The sequence below is a fragment of the Pongo pygmaeus genome, chromosome 13 (genome assembly GCF_028885625.2).
Source record: "Pongo pygmaeus isolate AG05252 chromosome 13, NHGRI_mPonPyg2-v2.0_pri, whole genome shotgun sequence".
NCBI lineage: Eukaryota > Metazoa > Chordata > Mammalia > Primates > Hominidae > Pongo > Pongo pygmaeus.
In genome coordinates this window covers 99,378,200-99,402,250 of record NC_072386.2, presented here as the reverse complement: position 1 = coordinate 99,402,250, position 24,051 = coordinate 99,378,200, and the positions used below count along the sequence as shown (strand labels likewise).

Genomic DNA, 24,051 nt, shown 5'->3' with positions numbered 1-24,051 from the left:
GTCTTGAATTTTTACCTCAGATGTCACAAACCAGCTTTTATAAAAAGTCTATTATTCATTGTAATCTGACTGTATACGTGACCTGGAAGTTGTAAAGATGATAGATAGGGCAGGGATGATGTGGGCATTGCCTGTCTCTTTCCTTTCCTCGTTATTGTGCTTCATGTGACGTGTCAGTTCACAGCCAAAAAACCTCCTGTTATTTGCTTTATTTCATCTTCCTATCTTGTACAGAGGGTTTTCTTCTTCCCTGACTGAGAGAATACATTATGAGGTTAGTTGTAAATTATTTGGTCTGGTACTTGGAGAAATGGAAGAAGTGCTGATACTGGTACTGATAAAAGAGGAATCAGGTTTCACTAGAGGCAAACTGCTGTAAAAGGAGCACTCTGTGAATGAAGCTGATTGCAAGTGGCAGTAAATGTCAGTGGGACATTTGCCTTTCTCCCTTTATGTTGGGAGAGGTGGAGATTGGCCAGCATAGGTACCTTAGACATGCAGCTGTTGAAAGTCTTCATGTTCACCAGCCAAATTACAATTTTATTTCTGAATTTTATGTAATGAATAGACTAAGTTATCGAAACTAATATACTAACATTCCTGTTTGTTTAATTAATACTTTAAAAGTTAAGTATGAATAATAGAAAAATATATTAATAGAAAAAAATTTTTAAGTTATATGTGTTATTTGTAGGAGAGAAGTATGGCTACCTTTCACTTCCAAAGCCAATGGTAAGTAGAAGAATTATGTACACTGTGGAATGTTTTTATTCAGAATTCAAATTATGCTCTTGTTGCCTGTTGCTGCTCCTCTCTACCACAAATAATTGACACGACAGAAAAAAGTTAGGATATTAATGTTGACTTCAGAGTTGTTATTCTGGGTAGCAATCTAGATGTGGCTTACACTCTGACTATTTGTTTTAGGTTTGGGGATTTGAGAGAATAGGTAACATAATTTGTGATTAATAAAAAGCCATATCCCAGTAATAGCAGCATAAAAATAAATAAATAAGCCATATCTGAGGTCAGAAGTTGTTTTGTTCTTCCAATCTTGGATCTAATTTGAGAAGTCATGTTGGAATCACTTTCAGCAAACTAAGGACTTTCATATGCTTTCTACCTAGATGAAAACATGTCACATGTCATACATATGGGAAAGAGATACAGAGTAGTATATTAACCAAGTAGTGGTCCCAAGATCCCTTTTGGGGGTCAAAAATATTGGAAATTGTGGGCCAGGCACGGTGTCTCACGCCTGTAATCCCAGCACTTTGGGAGGCCGAGGCGGGTGGATTACCGGAGGTCAGGAGTTCAAGACCAGCCTGGCCAATATGGTGAAACCGTGTCTCTACTAAAAATACAAAAAAAAAAAAAAAAAAAAAAAATTAGCCAGGCGTGGTGGCACATGCCTGTAATCCCAGCTACTCGGGAGGCTGAGGCAGGAGAATTGCTTGAGCCTGGGAGATGGAGGTTGCAGTGAGCCGAGATAGTGCTACTGCACTCCAGCCTTCCCAACAGAGTAAGCCTGTCTCAAAAAAATAAAATAAAATAAAATTACTGATGATTATCAATAGTAACAGTGGGGTGAAGAACAGATGGTGAGTATCAGAAGAGAGAACTTGCAATGAAGAGAGATATAAAAGTCTTAAGTCAGGAGTTTTAGAAATGATAGTGGGAATGGTCGATGGTGTAGGGGAAGAACAAATGATAAATCAAATCCCCAAATCAAAAAATGGTCCAAACTTAATTAGTGTACTTTTTGAAAAGGGACTGGCATTTAATACTGAAATACAACATTAGGAACTGAATGTAGCTGGTGCAAAAGCAATCATGATACTGCAAATTAATTCTGTGACTAAAAAAAAAAAAACCAGTTTTTGTGCCTTAAGCTATTGTCAGAACAGTTTGAAAGTACAGATAGCAATGTGTCTATTTTTGTTATTTTAAGCTAACTTAACCCTAACAGATGGTTTTATAGCTAATATCCTACTGGGTTTAAGCAAGTAAGGATAGACTCACTGTTTTTGTAAGTGCTATAATTTAGGGCTACTACAAAATAATTTTTTGAGAATTAGAAAAGGCATCACAAAGCTTTTAACAGGTTGAATGGAACAAAGATTTTATTCAACTGAATAGTATTTTTTATCTTTAGTAACAAATCATTTCAGAGTCATGAACCATTTTCTTAGTTGAGGGATAGCATAGCTAATTATATTCCTAGAAAATTATAGTTCTCTCTTTTAGGAAGCGAAGTTGGAGTCTGGTGCTATTTACATTTAGGGGACGGACGTCTTTTAGCTTTATATAACTGAAACGAATGACTCTGACTGCATTCCAAAATAGTGTCCACTAGATGGCAAGCTTGGTTACATTATTAAGATCGTTTATTTACCTTTTCAGGCAATCCCCTTTCAGTCGTCATTAATACTCACTCACTAGTAGAGTATTTGCAATTGGTAAAATATTCAGTCATTACATACTGAATATTTTAAACTTTTGTTACAAGTACTTTGTTATGCTTTGTATAATCATCATCATTAGTAAAAGTAAAAATAAAAATCATGAAAATGCAACTAAATTTAGAAGAATAATATAAGGTATAAAATTCGAAATAAAATAAAACCTAAAAACCTTGAGGGTGTTCCTTACTTTCTTAAATGTTTTATCAGTTGCCTTATAGTCAACTAGACCAAGGATGGAGATAAAGATGATGTGACCATTCAAGGAGGAGCCAGAGAGATCATTGGTCATATTTGTTTATTCTCTCTCTCTCTCTTTCTGTCTTTGTCTCTTTCTCTCTGTGTGTGTGCGTGTGTGTGTAACAAGAGTTCCTTTATTCTTATTTTCTGTCCTTCAACTTCACCTATTTCTTTAATAGTAAACATCATTAGAAAATCTCAAAAGGGCCATGTTCCATGAGCAGATCTAAACTCCACGAGGCTGTTTTGTTCCGTGGTGAAACTGGTGACAGAATAGTTGGTCAGAAGTAACAAGTCATGGTAATAAGGGAAATAAAAATATATGTATGAGAAGATCTTTTTCCTTAAAGTATTAGTGATGATTTTCCTTCCTAAGCTAAGTGTACATGAGTGTTTTGTTTTATTGTAATTTATACTTTGTGTGCATGTATGTGAATCTGTACCCAATGTATGTTTGTGAGTGTGTATGACTTAAATATATGTTTCCATTGTAAAAAGTTGGCTCCCTGCATCTGCTGGCCCCCTTTTCTCTACAAACCCTAGCTGTTCTGGAACTCCTGCCTCTACCATGGGAGCTTTCACCAGATCTCAGAGTTGGAGGAATCCCCTCTGTGGGCTATCATCTCCAGAGAACTTCGGAATATATTTTTCAAAGAAATGTCGCTATTGGTGGTGGTGTGATTTGTCCTGGTACTCTATTCTTCAAGTATACAGGCATCAGTGGACTAGCCTCGTCTAACTAGTATGGAATATTTTCTCCCCTTCTAGGGAAAATACACTCTGAGTTCTAGATAGTTTACATGAAAACAAACTTTCTCTTTCAAAAATAGGGAACCATTGAACATTGGTTCACATATTGAATTCAGAATCCTAAGTATCATCTCTTTGTAACTTGGGATATGAGATTAGCAGTTGGGATATCAATGAAGCTAGAGTGTTGAAATTTAGCCTTCCAAGAGCAAATTAGTTAAATGAATTGAATTCTGGAGTCATAACATAAGGAATGTATAGAAAACTACATATAGTGGCTAATTTTAATAAATCATTTCATAAGAATAATTCAAGCATTATAAGAATCTTGTTGAACAGAGAAGCCAGGGAGGTTTGGGGGACATAATAATTGGACTCCAGGAATACTGCAGAAGTTGTCTTGAGTCCCTGGAAGCCCTTGTGAAAAGAGGAGAGCAGCTGTAAGCACAGAGGCCACAGAGCAGGGAAGGCACTGACTTGCTTTCTCTGCCTCCAGATTTCAAACTAACAACCTATTCAAAGCTGAACTCACTTACTAGTAGACTATTTGCAATTGGTAAAATATTCAGTCATTACATACTGAATATTTTAAACTTTTGTGACAAGTATTTTGTTATGCTTTGTATTACTATTGTATTTCCTTACAGTTTAATGTACTGCTTTTTAAGATAATCTTAATCTTTTTATTGTCACAGAAGAATAATGCAAACCTGAAATCATTAAAGCCAGACAAGCCTGACTCTGAGGTAAGACCTATTCCTACATCTAATCTTCCTTTTACATGAATAGTGATAAAGTCGTTGTGATTAAAACGTCTGTTTCGTAGGAGCAAGCCAAGATAGCAAAGCTTGGACTTAAGCTGGGTTTGCTCACCTCTGATGCTGACTGCGAAATTGAGAAGTGGGAAGATCAGGAGAATGAGATTGTTCAATATGGACGGAACATGTCCAGTATGGCCTATTCTCTGTATTTATTTACTAGGTAAATGTAGTTGTATTTTTATTTTTTAAATCAGTATAATGATATCTGGTGTAAAGAAAAAAGTTCCATGTTAAATCATCGATAGGTTAAAGTCAGTATCAAATATATGGTAAAAAGACTAAAAGTAGTTACTATGACAATTTACATAAGTGAATGCAACAACAAGACACATGTATTTAATTAGGATTTAGATTTAGAAGGGATCTTCTGCTAGGCTTCTGCCCACTCTTTCCATCATTGAAATAATTTTACATCCTGCTTTTTTGTTATCCTGCATATTAATGCCTCTCCCAGCCAGCATCAGTACGTTAAGAAAACATGTCTTTTATGCCTTTATACAGTGATTGACTAGAAACAGATGAAGATTGATTAGAAACAGATCAAAGAATAGAGCTATGAGGACTATGTTAATAGCGTGCCAAATCTCTGTGAGCCACCATTCATTATGTAGAGAATTCCCCTAACTTTAATATTATCTGACCTATATTCTCTGTCTTGTTCATATTACAAGACTCTTGATCAAATGCCTTGTTGATGTCAATGTTAGTCATATTTCAGTCTTCCATTTTAGTAATTTATACATAAGGTATAGTAATTCTGCTTAGTTAAAATCAGTTATCTGCTCAATAATCCATTCTAGAATTTTCTCAAGGAATAACTTCAAGCTTTTCACTCAGTTTCTGAAATCTATCTTTTTCATTTTTGGAAACCTGAGAAATACTTGATATCTCCAGTTTTCTGGCTCCTGTCCTACTCATTCTGATTTTGAAAAGGTTATCCACAGTGGGACACACCTGCAGGTTGCTTCAGTATTCTAGAGACTGAAACTCAATTAAAGTAGTGAAGGATCTCTACAACTGTGTAGGATTTGGGACTCAATAAATAGCACCCCCTCCGGGCATGGTGGCTCACGCCTGTAATCCCAGCACTTTGGGAGGCCGAGGCAGGCGGATCACGAGGTCAGGAGATTGAGACCATCCTAGTTAATACAGTGAAACCCCGTCTCTACTAAAAAAAAAAAAAAAAAAGACAAAAATTAGCTGGGCGTGGTGTTGGGCACCTGTAGTCCCAGCCACTCGGGAGGCTGAGGCAGGAGAATGGCGTGAAACTGGGAGGTGGAGCTTGGAGTGAGCTGAGATCGCGCCACTTGCACTCCAGCCTGGGTGACAGGGTAAGACTCCATCTCAAAAATAAATAAATAAATAAATAGCACCCCCTTTTCCCACCCAAGTTTTGAGCAAAATGAAAAATGAGCAAAATCAAAAATAAGCAAAAGAATAGGTAGATGGGAGGTGGTAACATTTATATTGATAAAGCTGATATTGGAGAAAGTACTTTACGTCATAGGCAATTAAGTTTTGAAAAATGATCCCTAGAATTACAAAGTCTTACCTCATAGGGACACAATGTATCTCTATAAAACACATGGAAGACCAGTTATATCTCAAAGGCAGCTTCACTTCCAAGAGAAAAAGGAGAAAAGAAAGGGTTAATGTGTTCAATTTATTTTTGCAAAGTCACCAGAAAGGCTGAAAAGATGAGCATCCACCTCCTTTTATGGGATGGCATAGGTCAGGCAGCAGAGAGAAGTGAGGGATGCTGTGCTCGTGAAGATTCCTTCCTATAGAAGGAGGATTAAGAGTGGGGAAGATGCAGTCCCAAGCTTAGAGGCATCATTTTCCTCTTGATGACGTCTTCTACCTTTTCTAGATAGATAATTCTCTGGAAAAAGAAGCAGAAATGATAGGAGTTAGAAATTTTGCTGCTGTTTAGCTATCATTTGTCAGTACCTTATCATATTTTCCATCATTGGAGACCATTCCTTTGGTGGTTTCCTTCCATTGTTCTTAACTGTTGTTAGCAAGCTTCTCCTGTGATTGAGTCTTCCCAACATGAATTTTGACCTTTTTAAGTTCATACCTTTTTAAAATATGATGGCCCAGGCCTCTAAAAGAATGCAAAATGGAACTCCTGTGTTTACCCACAATAAATTTGCACAGACTAACTGAAATAACAAAAATCTCAGCTTTTGGCTGGAATCAAGCTAGTTATTTCCATGGTGATAACAATCATGCTTTTAAAAAATGTTTTTGACTAATAAGACTTGGGGGAATATATTATTAATGAATATAGTTTGATATGTAAAATATTCCCAAATGAAGGGTTCATCAATAGACTTTCCTGGTTTTCTTTTTTTGAGATGTAGCCTCGCTCTGTCACCCAGGCTGGAGTGCAGTGGCATGATCTCGGCTCACTGCAACCTCCGCCTCCTGAGTTCAAGCAATTCTCATGCCTCAGCCTCCCGAGTAGCTGGGATTACGGGCACACATCATGACTCCCGGCTAATTTTTGTATTTTTATTTTTATTTAATTTAATTTTTTTTTTTTTTGAGATGGAGTCTTGCTCTGTTGCCCAGGCTGAAGTGCAGTGGTGCAATCTCGGCTCACTGCAGTTTCCATCTCCCGGGTTCAAGTGATTCTCCTGCCTCAGCCTCCCAAGTAGCTGGGATTACAGGTGTGTGCCACCATGCCCGGCTAATTTTTGTAGTTTTAGTAGAGATGGGATTTCACCATTTTGGCCAGGCTGGTCTCAAACTCCTGACCTCAGGTGATCTGCCCGCCTCAGCCTCCCGAAGTGCTGGGATTACAGGCGTTAGCCACCACACCTGGCCTAATTTTTGTATTTTTAGTAGAGATGGGGTTTCGCCATGTTAGCCAGGATGGTCTCAAACTCCTGACCTCAAGTGATCTGCCCACCTTGGCCTCCCAAAGTGCTGGGATTACAGACATGAGCCACCGCACCTGGCCAACTTTTTAAGAAAAGATTATAGCATCTCCTTTGATTAGTTTTATTTCAGAATATTTCAGGATGGCATGCTCAGTATTTTTTGTTTCAGTGTCAGAATAGTAGAGTATCCCGTGGACACTGGGAAACATGAGGGGTTGCACTATGAGGGGAAGCTCTGTGGAATAGGACTTCTTCCTAGAATATAGGTATCGGATAGTAGTGATGACATTCCAGAATAGAAAATGAATTTTTCTGTAATAGATAAATACCTTGTGGCAGTTCTCCTGGGCAGATTTACAGCCCTTCCTCAGGCTACTGTTTAAGGTTGTCTTAATAATTTATATGATTTCTTAATGATTTACATGTAATGATTCATATTTCTTAATAATTTAGATATTTAAGATTTTCTAGTGCCTTATAGTTTTTCAATATTTCAAACTTACTAGTACCTTAGAGTTTTTAATGTGGTTTTTGCTTCATCATTTCATTTGACCTTCACGACGGTTTACTGGAGAGCAGGGATGATGTGTTCATATCTCCTAAGTGGCAGAACTGGTTGCTACTAGATTCCACATTTTCTGACTTATCCCTAGTCCATTGCTCTTCTTAATGCATTTGGTTATTCTTATTGTAATTTACTTTTCATTTTTTAGAGTTCTTAATTCTTCTCGGTAGTTTTTAATCTGCTGTTCCTCAATCTTCTGATGAGAGTGGTAGCACAAGTATTATTGTGACTGCTTTATTCACTCAAAATTGAATGTTCAGTGATATGACTCATCAAGGTTAGATAACTGAGTTACTACCAGAATTGAAATAAGAATTAGAAGTGAAATGTCCTGAGTTTTGGTTTGATCCTCTTTCCATTATGTAACAAAGGCTTTTGGTCAAGACATTATCAGATCTCACATATTTAATTTATGAAGTAAAATGAAAAAGGTTAAAAAGAGAAATGGAACTTAAATATTACTTGTTTGTTTAAAATTTTTTATATTATGAAATTAATATACATAAGGTTTACTTGGGGAAAAATATCTTAATAAATAATTGTTAAATATTAAAGTTGCTTTAAGCATAAAGTTACAATATTATCAGTCTATTCATATTATTCTTCAAAATTTAGGATTTGTTAATACACAAATGCTCTAAAATTTTAATATTATAAAATCAATTTTCAGGTAATAACTTTTTGTTACCTTCTTAACAATTAATTTTATTTTAGAGGAGAGGGGCCACTGAAAACTTCCCAGGATTTAATTCATCAACTAGAGGTATGCCTTGTTTCCGTTTTATGCTAGTACTTTAATTTCGGGCTAAAAGTGGGTGATAAATGTTTTCCAGATGATTTATTATATCATGTATATATGCTTACATCTGTACATACCTGTGTATTACAGAGAGCAGTAGAAAAGTAGAAAGGTAGATGGCTTGCAATGACATTTTGCAAAACTATCCTGACCTCATTGGAAAGAAACTTAAATATTATGAGCATAAAGTAGAATGGGCTTTATTGATAGTCAATAGATGCAATAATAAGCTTTAGGTTTACCTAAGTAGGTGAAAATATCCTGTAAGCAGATGCAAATCCAGAGTTCTAGAAAGACTTTTGGCCTCTTCATTATTGAATTGGATAAAATATATTGATTAAATGAGATAACACATGAGAGAGCATCTGTTAAAATGCTTAAGACTAGTAGAGGGCATTAAGTACATGTTAGTTTCCTTCTTTCCTTCAGTATTCTTGATGATTTAGCGCATTAAAGGAGAGACAGATATGCTAACACCCACTCTTGTGCCATGTGTCTTAACAGGACTCCACATAGGCCTATCTGTAATTCTACTCCCTCTAGTTAGAGGCTTTAGATTGGCAAGTGGGTTGCAAAATTCCTTTTATGTTTTCCCTGATCCCCATGTTAGCCTGTTTGCCTCTCTAGAACCAAGAGCATTCTTGTGTGTAAATTTGAAATTTCTGTCACTTTATGACTCATATTGTCTCCTTTGGCATTCCCATGTACATCTGAGATTTGAAATTTTTATCACTTTAGGCCAGGCGCAGTGGCTAACACCTGTAATCCCAGCACTTTGGGAGGCCAAGGCGGGTGGATCACGAGGTCAGGAGATCGAGACCATCCTGGCTAACATGGTGGAACCCTGTCTCCACTAAAAATACACAAAATTCGCTGGGCATGGTGGCGGGCGCCTGTAGTCCCAGCTACTTGGGAGGCTGAGGCAGGAGAATGGCGTGAACACGGGAGGCGGAGCTTCCAGTGAGCTGAGATCGCGCCACTGTACTCCAGCCTGGGTGACAGAGCAGGACTCCAACTCAAGAAAAAAAAAAAAAAAGAAATTTCTATCACTTTATCACTCTTATATAGTTTTATCTGGCATTCTGTAGGAAAGGGATTTCAGCTTAAGAGGATGATTGTCAACATAATCAGAAGTATTACAGAAAATATGTCTTCTGGATTTTTCTATAAAGCAGACTATAAATGAGCTATTTCCCTTAAGATAGCTGAAATTCTGAATTTATTTTTTTTTTCAGTTTGGCCCAAGTCCATTCTGTCAATACCGCCCTGTAGGGGTGTTTTACTACAAAAGATCCACTACTTAGCTTCTTCCTATGTGAGCTTAGTCATTAAATCAATGTCCAATGAATTGTCTCCAAACTGATGAACATAAAATTGCATACTTCATTCAACATATATTTATTGAACTTGTGCTAAATGTCAGATCTGGGAGAACAGAGCTCTGTGGAGAAAAGTGAACAAAGCAAAGCTCCTGCCCCCATAGAGCTTATGTTCTAATGGCAGAATATAGACAATAAGAATTTAAGCATTCAGTGCACATATGTAAGTACTTGGAGATAAAATCACGTATGACTAGAATACAGAGGTGATAGAGGGGTGGTCAGAAAAGACCTCTCTAAGGAGCTAATGTTTGAGTAGAGACGGTAATAAAATGAGAGCTGGATGGATAAATGTGGGTAGAGGATTTTAGATAGCCAAAACAAGTGCAAAGCCCTGAGGTGCAGGGGTAGGGCTGGGTGTATCAGAAGAGTAAGGAGGCAATTATAGATGGGAGTGAAGTGAGCCAGAAGGAAAGTGGTAAAATATGATGTCTCTGTAGGCCATGGGAAGAACTTAGACTTTTTTTTTTTTTTTTTTTTTTTGAGACGGAGTCTCGCTCTGTTGTCAGGCTAGAGTGCGGCGGCACAATCTCGGCTCACTACAACCTCCGCCTCCCGGGTTCAAGGGATTCTTCTGCCTCAGCCTCCCGAGTAGCTGGGACTACAGGTGTGCGCTACCACGCCCAGCTAATTTTTGTATTTTTAGTAGAGACGGGGTTTCACCATGTTGGCCAGGATGGTCTTGATCTCTTGACCTTGTGATTCGCCCACCTCAGCCTCCCAAAGTGCTGGGATTACAGGCCTGAGCCACCATGTTCAGCTGATCCTATTATGTTTTAAGTAAGGTTTTTGGCTTGGCCAACGGAGTGAGTGGTAGTGCCATTTTCTGAGACAGGGAACACTGAGGGAGAACACTAGATTTAGAGGGTGGAAATCGAGCATTTTGTTTTTGCAGATGTTAAGTACGAAGTTCAGATAGGATATATCCACTTGGCCCTCCCTATCTGCAGGTTTTGCATCTGCAGATTCAACCAACTATGGATTGAAAATATTCAAAACAGTAAAAACAGGCTGGGCACAATGGCTCACTCCTGTAACCCTAGCACTTTGGGAGACCAAGCTGGGAGGATCACTTGAGTCCAGGAGTTTGAGACCAGCCTAGGCAATATAGTGAGACCTTGTCTCTACAAAAAAAAAAAAAAAAAAAAAAAACTAGCAGGGCATGGTGGCACACACCTGTAATCCTAGCTACTCCGGCGGCTGAGGCAGTAGGATCGCTTGAGCCTGGGAGGTCGAGGCTGTAGTGAGCTGTGATCACACCACTTCACTTCACTTTACTCTGGACAACAGAGTGAGACCCTGTCTCAAAAAAAAAAAAAAAAAAAAAAAGGAAGAAAACCACTAAAATATAACAACAGTAAAAAAAAAAAAAAAAAATACATTTTAAAAGGTTAGAGTTCCAAGGGAGGGAAAACAATACAGTATAACTGCGATTTACTTAGCATTTACATTAACTTAGATATTATAATTTAGAGATGAGATGATTTAAAGTATATGGGATGATGTGTGTAGGTTATATGCAAATACTACACTGTTTTACTTAAGGGACATAAGCATCTACAGATTTTGGTATCCTTGGGGAGGTCTGGGAACCAATCTCCCATGGATACTGAGGGATGACTGTACAAGACTGATGTCAGGATAGTTCAGGAGTGGAGACAGAGACTTGGGAGTTAACAGCTTTCAGGTAGTTTTAAAACAATCATACTCTATGAGACAGACATGGATTTTGTCCCCAAGCGGTTTGCAGGCTAGAAGGAAAGAGAAAATTTGCAGAATAGAAAGTGGTAACATGAAGTGATAAGGAACACTTGGGGAAGTGAATCATTTTGTTTGGTTGGAATCTAGATGTAAAGCTTACTGGTTTCCCTTTTAAAGGGAAGGTTGCAAAGTACGATTTGACCTTGAGATCACTTTATCCAGTGATAGCAAGGTGTTAAGACTTTTGAATAGAGGGTAAAAATTAACCCTGGAATTATTGCCTCCTCCTTCTTAGTATTCTTTATTATGAAGACCTGTTATTTTCATTCACAAACCACTCTCAGATTTTCCCTGTTCTCTCCATTATTACCGATGCCACCTAAAACTAAGCCTTCGTCCCTTTACTCCCCTGGCATCTCACTCTAAAATAGTCTGCAAACCATTTTAACATAATATGCTAAATACTTCTATCTTACCTGTACAACCTTATTTTTCACTGTACTTCTCCATCATCCTGTTCATCTCATTAAATTATAGAGTTCATGGTACATGGTGAATAGTGAAAATTAATCTGAAAAAAAAGCAACAAAAACCAACCACCTGGATTGGTTCTCTCAAATGTCTGGTTATGGAATATGTATGGGTCACAAATTTTGTCTTGCCTAGACGGAAGTGGGAAGGTCCTAACCCTTTTGACCTCATGCTTGAAAATTCATCATCCTTTTATAATTGAGCATATTTGAGATGAGCTGTAGGTCCCTTGAGTAATCTAGACATAATTTGTGTGGCTGAATATCACAGGTCTGTGTGACCCTCCAGAATAATTGGAGGTCTGGTATAGAGAAGCCTTTCCAGGGATGGATTCTGCATCTGGTCTGTGGAAACTCCTTCTGAAAACAGTTAAACCCTTGTGCATTCCTGGTACTGGAAAAAGTTTAGGAGTTCCTGACAGACTTTTTATGTCTAGGCTTTATTTTTAAAATTCTATGTAAAAATTATTAGTAAGTATATTTCTTACCAACTATCCATAGACATCAGTCTAAAATAGTGGTGTTTTCTCTTTCTACCAGGTTTTTGCTGCAGAGGGTTTAAAGCTTACTTCCAGTGTACAAGCTTTTTCAAAACAGGTAACACATGTCTACCTACCTGGTGCTGGTGGTGGTATTATGTATAACCTACTTTGGGGGTATAATATCAATGTATAAAGGTATTTAAGGTATTAAAGATGGAGTTTTGTTGCAGGCTGTTATAACTTGTTAAATTACATTTCAGCTGAAAGACGATGACAAGCTTATGCTTCTCCTGGAAATAAACAAGTTAATTCCTCTATGCCACCAGCTCCAGACAGTAACTAAGACTTCTTTGCAGAATAAAATATTTCTAAAGGTAAAAGAGACATTTGAAAAACTTTCACACATCTATCTTTATCTGGTTAAATCCCCTTTTTCTTCAAATAAACTGTTAGTACCCACAGAAGGGCAATTTATTTCCTTTTTTCATGCCTTGTCTATAAGAATCATTTATTATCTACTCTCATAACTGACCCCAGAGAGTAGCAGATTCACCAAATAAAGTAGTTTTTTGGACATCATTAATTCCATAGCACTGAACAGCTACCCTTCAACTCTGAAGTCATTACCTCTGTAACCAGGACACAGGTGCCTCCGAGTCTGGTCTCCCATAATTTGTCTGAGAGAATATGGGTTTGTGCCCACAAAGTAGAGTGCAAGGAATTGCAAAGGATGGGTTTTAATTCCACTATTTGGAGTGTTTTGAGAAGCCTCTAAACAGCCTGCAGTAGAATGATTAATTTTCCACCCACTCTTTCTGCTGGGGTTCCATGAGATAGACGTGAGATCTAGGCAGCGACCCCTGCACCTGTGTCCTGGGGCTTTAAGTCAGCTCATGTGCCTAAATCCATCTCTCTTTCAAGATCCCTTAGATTTCCATGTGGAGAAATTTTATCATGTTATAACTAAATAAATGGTAAGGTCTTTTAAGTACTACTTTTAGAATATCATTTGCATGCCTTTTGTCATTGTAGGTTGACAAGTGTATTACAAAGACAAGATCCATGATGGCTCTCTTAGTCCAACTTCTTTCACTTTGTTATAAACTGCTGAAGAAGGTGAGGTAGCTTTTCTATTTTAGACTCATACTTTAAAAATTGGTTTAAAAGAAAATAGTTACTGCTTAATTTTGTAATTTTTTTTCAGAGTGAAACCAGATACTAATTGTCTTAACTCTTTCCAGCTTCAGATGGAAAATAACGGATGGGTCTCAGTTACAAATAAGGACACTATGGATGGTAAAACTTGAGAAGCTTTTGGGGTCAGATCTCTGGAACATCATGTGATGAAGCTGACATTTTTAAAAATCAAATGATCCTTTATCTTTTTGGAAATTCATCAGTTTTATAAAGAAAACAATATTGAAATTTTGCTCTATTTTCTGATCATGAAACTGATTGTAAAGCTTTTTGACAACTAATAAATGTCTTGGTAATTGCTAGATTCTAATCGTAGTGTGATTTTTAAAATGGAACATTGCACTAGTATTCTTTAAAAGTCAAACCAAATATCCCAACTGTCTCAAGGACAATTTAATCCACAAGAAGCTATTTTGAATATGTGCTCACCTTTGGCATATTTTACCTTAACTGTTTTCTTTCTTTATCATCTAGATCACTAATGTCAGCAGCAAACATACAGTAGTCTGGGTGAATGCAGGGTTTTCCTTAAACCTTTGGACTCTTCAATCCCTCTGTTTACCAAGTGTGACAAAAATCCCCTTGATGACCCTGTCCCAGATCATCCATGCCAGCAGCAAGTTTGTTCCCTAATAAGCATTTTGTACAGCAAGGGTGGGTCTGCTGTGCTGTGTATGTCACTCACCTACTCCCAAAAACAAGGTAATGGAACTCCACAGAATCCTGGAACAACTCCTGGAGAGTATGAGATGGGTTTTTGGTTCTAGTTCTAGCATAGCTGGCCAGTCTGCCCTGAATATTAGCTGGGATTCTAAGCCTATCTTATAGACTTAAAAGATATTTTGAACTTTCTCAGTATTGATTGATAGAATGGAAGATAAAGACAGAATAAGGAGGCCAAGAATCTATTTAAACTCTGAATATCATACATTTTATATATATATATATATATATATATATATATATGGCTTTGAAATGTTCACTATAAAAAAATCTTTCTTAGTCTTTTTAATTTAGGAGTTTAAAGCTTTTCTTGTTTCTGTGGGTGGGGTCATGATTGAAGGATCTGGTTTATAGGTTTTCTCCTTATAATATAATATGGCCAACTTTGTGTTAGACTCCAGTCATACATAGTATTTGTATCTTAATGCTTTGACATTCATTTTGAAATCTAACAGGGCATGTCAGTTACCAAATGGCAGTAGGTAATATAAGCTTATCTGATGATCTTTATCTGGGTCAGCCACCACAATCAGTATTCACAAAAGATCTGGAAGAACCACAGTAATGCCAATTGACCACAGCTAGTCAATATTTTATTGAGGAAAATTTTCACTGTAGTCCTTCGGGAGAAAACGTGATGCACTCAGCTCTCTTAATAACCTTTTTAAAATCTTAAACAGTCAAAATCATTAAGCATGATTTTTATTCTCTGAAACCAAAGTATTCTTTTAAATTACAATAGAAATAATGGGAGAATGATGTGAGGTAATGTTATATGTAAAATGTTATACACAATTGTTTTACTATGTTTACTGTCTTAGTTTTATGACGCCTTCAAGAGTCATTGTGCTACTTAAAGTGAGGATCTGCTGGTTTGTTTATATTTTCAGCTAATAGCACTATCGTGGAGGTGTTTATCCACTTACTACACGTATCATGCCTGGGGGGTATATTTAGGGGGATAGTCATGCTGGCACTCAGATTACAAGTTTTTCCTATGAACCAAAATGTTAAGTTTTATTTATAAAATAAGTATTATTTTGTAAATAATTAAAACTTAAAAATTCCAACCCCCACTTGTACTTTCATTAGATAATATTTTTGCATACCTGAAAAAATAATATTCTCTAATGAAAGAGCAAGTGGGGGTTGGGAAGGGGTAACTTATGACTTCAACAGCATAAGAGGATAGATAACCAATGGAATTTATACATCAGATGATTTCTTCTGTATAAAAGTATATTTTATTTAAAAACAGGGATATTGAAATGTATGTTATAGCCCTTACAGAAAAATAACACGTTTTATAGTCCTTTTATTTGAAATTCAGTGTAAATCACTCTTAAACTATAAATTCACAGTTGTTCGAGGTTTTTTTTTTACTTTAAATGATGTGAAAGCATTTGTTCCATTCAAAGGCCTCTATGTCTTTGAATGACATATTCTCAGTAACTTCTTTGCCGGTAACTGGAGTATGTGAGACTGAGTAACTATAATGTGCATATTTCAAGAATTAGCTTCCCACTGCATTATAACACATTTCCTAGGAAAGCCTTTGTATTTTTCATAGCCTTTTCACATATCCCTCATTTAAGAAGTCACAGTGTTGCAGTTTTACTTTGTTTCAGAGGGGAAGGCCATCTTGTTGGCATAACGGGGACAGAAGATATAATATACTCTACACTCCGGCCTCTTCCCTACAACCTAAAAGGGAGAGGAGTTGAGGCAGATGGGCTAGGACTAGGCTTTTTGGTAGGCACATTATAGGAGACTGGGTAAGAAAGGCGGGTTAGGTTTTTTTAAACTTCAAACTGTTAGGAAAATGAGGCAAAAGCAATAACCATACCATATGTTCAAACAGAAGTAGGTTAAAATGTAGTAGTTATCCCTTGGTTTACATAGGGGATTGGTTCTAGGACCTTCTACATATATCCAAACCCATACATGAGAACTCAAGTCCTGCAGTTGGCCCTTTGCAACCTGAGTATATGAACCTGCTCTATAAGTGGGTTTCATGTTTGGTTAATGATATATTTTTGATTCGTTGATAGTTGAAAACAGTCCGTGCATAAGTGGACCCTCACAGTTCAAACCCATGTTGCTCAAGGGTCAAATGTATTTACTTCTGGATTATGGGATGATGGGTAAATTATTTTTACTTGGCTACTTAAAACTTTTCTGTATTTTCTAAATTTTCTTCAAAGAGCTTTGTTTGTTTTTAATCAGAAAAACATCCCTTGCATGCCAGTTGTTAGAGAGATGCAGGAGAACAGGGTGAGTACATGGGCAGGCCAGATCTGGCAGGCTGCAGACAAATGGGAACGAACCAAGGCTCATTATGAAGATGGAGAGGGAAAACTAAGTGAAGCACTAGGCCTCCCCTGCATATGGCTGGCTGTTAGGTATGCTTTACATATACTGGTTCTTCTCCCTTAGTACCCTGATGGTTTAGGCCAGGTAACAAGAATCCCGCTTTGCTTTTTGTTCCATGTCAATCCTCATGACGTAGCTGTTGTGGCATTAATGCGTTTCACCATGACTTCTTCATATTGTTTTTGTGTCAGTAACCCTTCTGTTATGCTTTTACTTTCTTCAAATTTGGGTAACACAACTGCAATGTAGCCTTCAGTAGACGGCTGCAAAGGAAAGAACATTTAGTACTGTCAAATGATGAAAAAAAATCCAATAAAAGGTATGTGGATGAGATCATATTTTTTCTTTTACCTTTTCTTGAAGAATAGAGGGCTTATGGAGAATGTTTTCATTCACTTCCATCAAACGTCCTCTAACACAACTATTAAAAAAATTTAATATTTCAGCATGTTTACTTAGTTAAAAAAAAATTGTTTCTAAGAAAAAAAATTACCTCCCTTTGGTCTCCTAATGGTGGCTAAAAAGTTACTCACCTAGACACAGTATATTCTTCACCATCTGAGCAGTAAATCTTACAGAGAGGTGCAAGCTCTGTTAGAAACTGTGCCCCCTGTGTAATGAGATGGAAGAAGTAATCAGTTGATGGACATTTCCACTTTCCTTTGAGAAGTAGCCCTTAGGTGTATAACAGGATGTATTCCTGGAACTGGTGTTTTAAATCAATTACTTCAGTATATAAAAACCATTCATTAATTTCAGAACCTATATGAATATAAGTACCTACTGTGTGCCAGGTGCCATCCTAGGTCTAGGGAAAAAAGCTAAGACACATGATAAATGGGAATTTACAGACTAATAATATATTTTGTCAACTGTAAATGAGAAAGCTACATATAACCAGGTATAAAGATTTCAGAAGTGTGGGAAAATCCATCAACAAGAAATAATATAAAATTCAACATGACACAGTATGACAGCAATATTGTATAAAGTTAGTTTCATTAAGATTTCTACCTCATTTTAATATTAGAACTTAATAGATAAAGGAACTTATTTACCAGGGTCAATCACTAAGACTTTTTGAAGAAGGGATATTGTTCTTTTTTTCCCCACCTCTTTGTAAATCCCCAGTGTGTTAGTAAGGGATATTTTTTCTAGTTAAGAAAAACAAAAACAAAAACATGCACTTTAAGGAAAATGTGGAAAACAAAAGCTTTAAGTAGCAAAATAAAAATAATTGACCCATGAGTCAATACTACATTTTGATGTGTATGTGTTTGAATGTTATGGCATGGTTATTGTTTCATGTACTCCACTAGATGGATATACCTGGGGAGGCTCTCACAAGTATCTACAGGGAGGCTCATGAAAGCCAGTGCAGGCATGTTTCATGTGTTGCCCTCTTTTCTCCCATGAATTTTTCCTGTAGTGGACATAGGCATTTCAGGTTAAGATGCTATTCTTTATGACCCCTTTATTTACCACTCAAAACATGTTTAGATGGCATTCAGATATTACTATATTGGCTTCACTCCTCCGCACGTGGGTTCTTCATTTTAAAATACTAGAGTCATTGTGACTCTCTGCTTCCGGAAGGAAGGAAGGCTTGTGTCAAAAGAGCAGACACAAAAGAGCTAGGTCTGTGCCAAAAGAGCAGAAGTGTTTTGATGCCTTTTTGTCACCTCCTTTGGGAGAATGATTGGCAGTTCTGAGATCCAGTGAAAACTTACCTGTAGTGGGTTCAATATGCAGGTCCCTCTCTGTTCTTCACTTGTAACAGGAGTGTTACTTTTTTTTTTTTTTTTTTTTTTTTTTGAGACAGGGTCTTGTTCTGTCATCCAGGCTGGAGTGCAGTGGTGCCATCATGGCTCACTGCAGCCTTGACTCCTGTGCTCAAGCAATCCCCTTACCTCAGCCTCCTGGGTAACTGGGACTATAGGCGCATGCCACCATGCCCAGCTAATTTTAAAAAAAAATTTTTTTTGGTAGGAATGAGGTCTTGTTATGTTGCCTAGGTTTGTCACAAATTCCTGGCCTCAAGTGATCTTCCCACCTCAGCTTCCCAAAGTGCTGGGATTATAGGCATGAGCAACTGTACCTGCCTTAAGTGTTACTATTTTGGACAGAGATTTATCATTGAAACTTCGGAAGTCTTAAGTGTTATTGTAACTTGTAGACTATCGTTTAAGAGAGGTGCATGCTTTTCTAAGTCCACTAGTTTCTTGAGTGAGGAAAAATCAATAATTGTAAGACACATTATTAGGGCACTTCAGGCCTACAAAGAGGGGTTTGAATAAGGGTCTCCTAGAATAGTGAGAGCAATTAGGAGAAACTCTTAGTATGAACTCAGTAAATGAAGGACTTAAATCATCCACAGAAACTTTCCCAACCAGTGGGTTTGTTAAGACATTTTAATATGTCACTAAATTCTCCTTGGTATGATACTGTTTTAATAATCTGTCCATTTTTTCTAGAGTTACAGAGGGTAGAGATAGCATTCTGTATAACCGAGTGTTGTGTGCAGGTACAGGGGGTAGGTAGATGTGTATTACATTGACAATGCTTTAGGAACGGAAAAACAGCAAGGAGCAAATATATTTTCTCGTATTCATGTTTTTGTTTTTGTTTTTTTGAGACGGAGTCTTGCTCTGCCGCTCAGACTGGAGTGCAGAGGTGCGATGTCAGCTCACTGCAACCTCCGCCTCCCAGGTTCAAGCCATTCTCCTGCCTCAGCCTCCCGAGTGGCTGGGATTACAGGTGCCCACTACCATGCCTGGCTAATTTTTGTATTTTTATAGAGATGGGGTTTCACCATGTTGGCCAGGCTAGTCTCAAACTCCTGACCTCATGATCCACCCACCTTGGTCTCCCAAAGTGCTGGGATTACAGGCGTGAGCCACTGTGACCAGCCCATGTTTTTTTTTTTTTTCCTAACTCCCTTGGGAATTTTTTTTTCTGTTTAATTTACATGTGGAAATATATGGTAAAGAAGAGTTAGTCACCTAAATTTTACAGAACTCGACATACTAGTTTAATACAAATAGAAAGGACAAAATATCTTGTTACATTGCTATTAGAGTTCTCCTTTCAAAGGCCTGCCTTCCCCCTCCTCCATCCTGGGCATTATAGGGATAGTAGCACAGAACCTAATATAACAGATACTACACCTCCTGAGATACCTAATTTTGGGGAATCAGAATTTCTTTAGGTGAAAGTATACTTAAAATCAGCACCTCAAACTGCTGGAGAAGTATGCTAAGCATATGCTACTGGATTCTAAGGTTCATCGGATCTGTCATTACCATGAATATAGAGGATGTAAGTAGATAATCACGGAATTACAGGAACATACCCGCTTAAATTTCCCAGAGACCTTGTTCTGAAGTCTGCTACAGTTGGTACTGATCTGATAGGAAATGCTTTTAATTGTTTTTCCACTTTGAAGAACTGGATGAGATTCTGCCAATGTGATGACACATATTCTACAAGGAGAAAAAATTGATCCTGTGTGATTGCTTGGAATAATTTTTCCTCCCATAACTCCTATTGGAACAAGAATGTATGAACTGGTATTTGTTTAGTCAAACTATCATCTTCCCCCTTTTTCCTTTGGCTACTATTGGGGCATAACTGTAGAATAGAGAATACAATAATAAAAGAGAAAACAAGATTGAATTTCTTTCCCAGGAAAGGGAAGAGTACCAGAGGTCTTTAGGTAGGTAGCACTGGGGTAGAAGACAAAGAAATAAGGCATGCCTGTGTATACGAGATACCATATATGTCTCTACCGTAGCCCTTTCTGTGGGCTCTTAACAGTTCAGTAGTTGGGCACGGACTGGCCACTTCAGGTAGTAGCTGATGATGTGGTCCTCCATTTGGAAGTTTGAGTAATCAAATTTATATGTTCAGAGTGACCAGGCACTGGAATACTCATTCTTGCCAAACAAACTCCTATAATAATACCATTTCAACACAGTAGAAGATAATTAATGCATGTTTGTTTAGTGAACATTTGTTCAATCCAAGACCACAAGACCATACCAGGCTACAATACCAGGAAAAAAAAGTTTTTGATAATTTAAAATTCCCAATTTGCTTACCGGTTAGAGTGCTGTAGTATACAGTGGTCCTCACAAAATTTTCCTTTGACATCTAGAAGGATACATGAGTCTGTTGGTGGCTGAAATCAATATTTACTACCACTATGTGGTACTTTCTTTGGGTCATATAGTTGATAATGAAGATTGGACACATACATGCTGCATGCTGATCACTGGTATCCCTTCATGACTCAAAAAGACATACCTAAAGGTTTCCTATAAAGTATTTAAAGAGATCTGGCCCAGACAGAATAATTTATTCAACATTAAGGTAATTAACTCCTTGCTCCATCTTAGTTTACACTCACTTCAAAATGAGTACACGCAGTATTTTTGCTAGGAAAATGCAATTAGCATCCCATTCTTTATGATATATATTTTTTGTTGGAGGTTTCCAGGACTGTCCTGATGTTGGCGCAAGTCCGACGTTCTGGGAAACCCCTCAGTCATGGGTGAACTAGGACAGGTTGGTCACCTTATGTTTGGCCAACAGAAAATATGCTACAATATATATTTTTTAAACTGAGTATAACCATTATCACTGAATGAAAGGAAGAGAGTCCTCAACGATGCTCCCGCCACTGGTGCTGCTTACACAAAACAGTACAAAAAGAATACCAACTTCTAAGTGGCAGATGGCGTCTCTTAAGGTAAATGTGTAGATTCTTCTTTCTAAATGTCTCTAATCTAACCCACCCTCTTCTCGCCATCCCTACTGCCTCTACCTTAGTTTCAATCTGATCATTTAAATAATTTTATGTATCGCTACTCCCTGTGAGAATGAGCCCCTCAATCCCTCCAAGCACTTAAGGACTGTTGCAACCTAGCCCTCCGCCTACCTTTGGGGCCTCCGTTTACAGTACTCATCTTACCGCGAGCAACACCCTAGAGCTCGCACTGCAATCGCCGGCCCCAGAATGCGCCCTGAAGTATTTCAGGCCACGAGGTCTTTGCAAATGCCATTCCCTGGGGCTAGACGGAACACAGAAGTCCAGTGCCTTCTGACGTGGGGAGGGAGAGCCAGGGAGAGCGCGCGTGGCTTATGATCTGTCAACGTAGTCTCCACAGCATTAGGCCAATGCGGCCAAGGAGGGATCAACATCACTCCGCACTTACCTGGTTTGTACCAGCGAGTGAAGTATCGATCCACGAGCGAAGGCACCACGGGCTCCGCGGCTTCGGGCTCGGTAGCCATGGCGACCTCCGGCGCCGCCACCCCCGCCCTCCGGGACCCCAGCGCTTCCTCCGCGCAGCCCGGACTGGGCGTGCTCTTCCGGCGCGCAGCGCGTGTCGTGCGCACGCGCGCTGCTCCCAGCTCCGCAGGTTCCACCCCCTCCCCATTACTGTGCTTTGGGGTTCCACATCAAAACAGAGATCAAATACAAAAGTGTGGGCAGATGGGCAAGAGGGCAGAGGGAGAGGGGGCGCGGCCAATGTAGCTCCTCTACCTCTACGGTGTCAGGGCTACAAAGAAGGCCGGCCGCCGTAAGTGACCAGAAGGGGGCCCGGCCACGCCCCCTCTGTCTGGTGACGTCATTCCCGCGCCGCACTTCACGCGCTGTGCCTGCTTAGTTGACGCACCCATTGCGCCGCTGGCCTCTTTGCAGCGCTTCAGCGTTTACCCCCGGAGGGCGCCTCCATCCCTGGAGGCCTAGTGCGGTCGGTGAGAGAGCGGGAGCCGCGGACAGAGACGCGTGCGCAATTCGGCGCCGACTCTGGGAGCGGACTGTGGGAGAGGACTCTGGGTAGCCGGCTGCGCGTGGCTGGGGAGGCGAGGCCGGACGCACCTCTGTTTGGGGGTCCTCAGGTAAGCGATCCATCCAGGGTAGGGGCACGGGAGTGGACCCCTCCGCAGGCGGTGTCCGGGTGAAGGAGACCCGGAGGCTCCTCTGCCTGCTGCGGGCCGGGGACTGGAGTGCGGGTTGCACCATCTCTTTCCTAGAGCCTTAAATTCTTTTTGCAGCCTTGCCACCTGCTCCATCGGGGGCGCTGGGAGGCGCGACAGCCCAGGGATGCCTGCTGCGCCTCCAGCCGGACTTAACCCAGCCTCTTGATTGCATGCGGGGGGTTGATAATAACGCTGAAAGCGAGAGCATTAATTCACGAGGGAAGGCGGCGGTTAATAGAGGCTCGGGTGCTGTGGTGCGGATCCTTTCTCGCGTCTGAGACTTTTCCGTGGAGGTGGTGTCCTCTGTGCTTCTCCATCTAACATGGTGTTTTACGTGGCTTTCTTTCCCGTTAACGATGATCTCCGTGGAGACAGTGGCTGTCTGAGTAATCTTCAGATCCCAGTACTTAGCAAGTGCTCAGTCGGTGTCGGATGTAGGCCACAAACCGGATCATAAAGAATTCAACTGTATATTGACAGCCACGGCACTAACCAATGAATAGATCCGTATGAAGAGTAAGCAAAAAGGCAGCAAAGACAGTTTTTCAGCTTGGGGACATAGAGTATAAATGGCCTGTCCCAAATAGTGGGAACTGTCATTTGGGGGAAGAATAGCAAGTTCTTTGCTTTCCAGGTTGCATTTGATGTGCATGTGAGACATGCTTGTGATTCTATCAGGAGGTTGAAAATGTGGGTTTAGTGGTAAGTTTGGGCTAATTCAGTCAGGGCTAGGCATTTAGGCCTAATCAGCGTATTCGTGATCTACCTGGTATATGTAATCATGCATGTGATGTCTAGCCAAGAGGTGGATAGTCGAAGGGGCAAGGGAAGAAAATGAAGGAGTTATCAGGAAATTAAGAGAGAATCCACGATTGACCTTTGGTGTGGAGGGATCTTTAGCACATTTAAGGACTGCGAAGAGTTTGAATCAGTGGAGGCAGGAAGGTTGGAGATTGCAGATGTCCAAGAAAGAGTACCAATAGGCTAGGTCCTGTGGCAATATGGAGGATATTCCTTTCCTAGCCTGGAAAGAAGTGGAGGGAAGGCTTCCTCCAAGAAGATAAGGGAATAAGGCTGATGGGTGTGAAATTTCAGAGAAACTAGTTTTGAGGCGTTTTTATGATGTTTAAAGATGAAAAACGCGGCCAGGCAC

The 24,051-nt window shown here is 39.2% G+C and overlaps 3 protein-coding genes across 5 annotated transcripts in view; 2 read left to right on the top strand and 1 right to left on the bottom strand.

The window, feature by feature from the left end:
* The window catches only part of CTNNAL1 (catenin alpha like 1), a 69,039-nt gene extending 54,923 nt beyond the window's left edge, over nt 1-14,116 (top strand). For both annotated transcript variants that reach the window (XM_054500331.2, XM_054500328.2), the window contains 8 exons: nt 695-732; nt 4,148-4,198; nt 4,279-4,433; nt 8,441-8,489; nt 12,676-12,732; nt 12,878-12,991; nt 13,650-13,733; nt 13,859-14,116. In XM_054500331.2, coding sequence (XP_054356306.1) covers nt 695-732; nt 4,148-4,198; nt 4,279-4,433; nt 8,441-8,489; nt 12,676-12,732; nt 12,878-12,991; nt 13,650-13,733; nt 13,859-13,924 — 614 coding nt within the window. In that variant the 3' untranslated portion in view covers nt 13,925-14,116. The remainder of the gene's footprint in view (nt 1-694; nt 733-4,147; nt 4,199-4,278; nt 4,434-8,440; nt 8,490-12,675; nt 12,733-12,877; nt 12,992-13,649; nt 13,734-13,858) is intronic.
* ABITRAM (actin binding transcription modulator) lies at nt 5,920-22,512 on the bottom strand. Of its 2 annotated transcripts, XM_054500334.2 has the most exons (6): nt 22,127-22,512; nt 21,011-21,062; nt 20,263-20,392; nt 17,444-17,520; nt 17,262-17,331; nt 15,109-17,173 (listed from the first exon to the last, which is right to left on the bottom strand). In XM_054500334.2, the coding sequence occupies exons 1-6, from the start codon at nt 22,203-22,205 to the stop codon at nt 17,036-17,038; spliced, it is 546 nt and encodes a 181-aa protein (XP_054356309.1). In that variant the 5' UTR covers nt 22,206-22,512; the 3' UTR covers nt 15,109-17,035. The 2 variants fall into 2 exon arrangements, with proteins under 2 accessions (XP_054356310.1, XP_054356309.1); XM_054500335.2 differs by lacking the exons at nt 15,109-17,173; nt 17,262-17,331; nt 17,444-17,520 and adding an exon at nt 5,920-6,155 and having other exon boundaries at nt 22,127-22,372.
* Nucleotides 22,483-24,051, top strand: part of ELP1 (elongator acetyltransferase complex subunit 1) — a 64,774-nt gene continuing 63,205 nt past the window's right edge. Inside the window, exon 1 of the mRNA XM_054500323.2 lies at nt 22,483-22,817. The gene's annotated coding sequence lies outside the window, so the exon portion shown is untranslated. The remainder of the gene's footprint in view (nt 22,818-24,051) is intronic.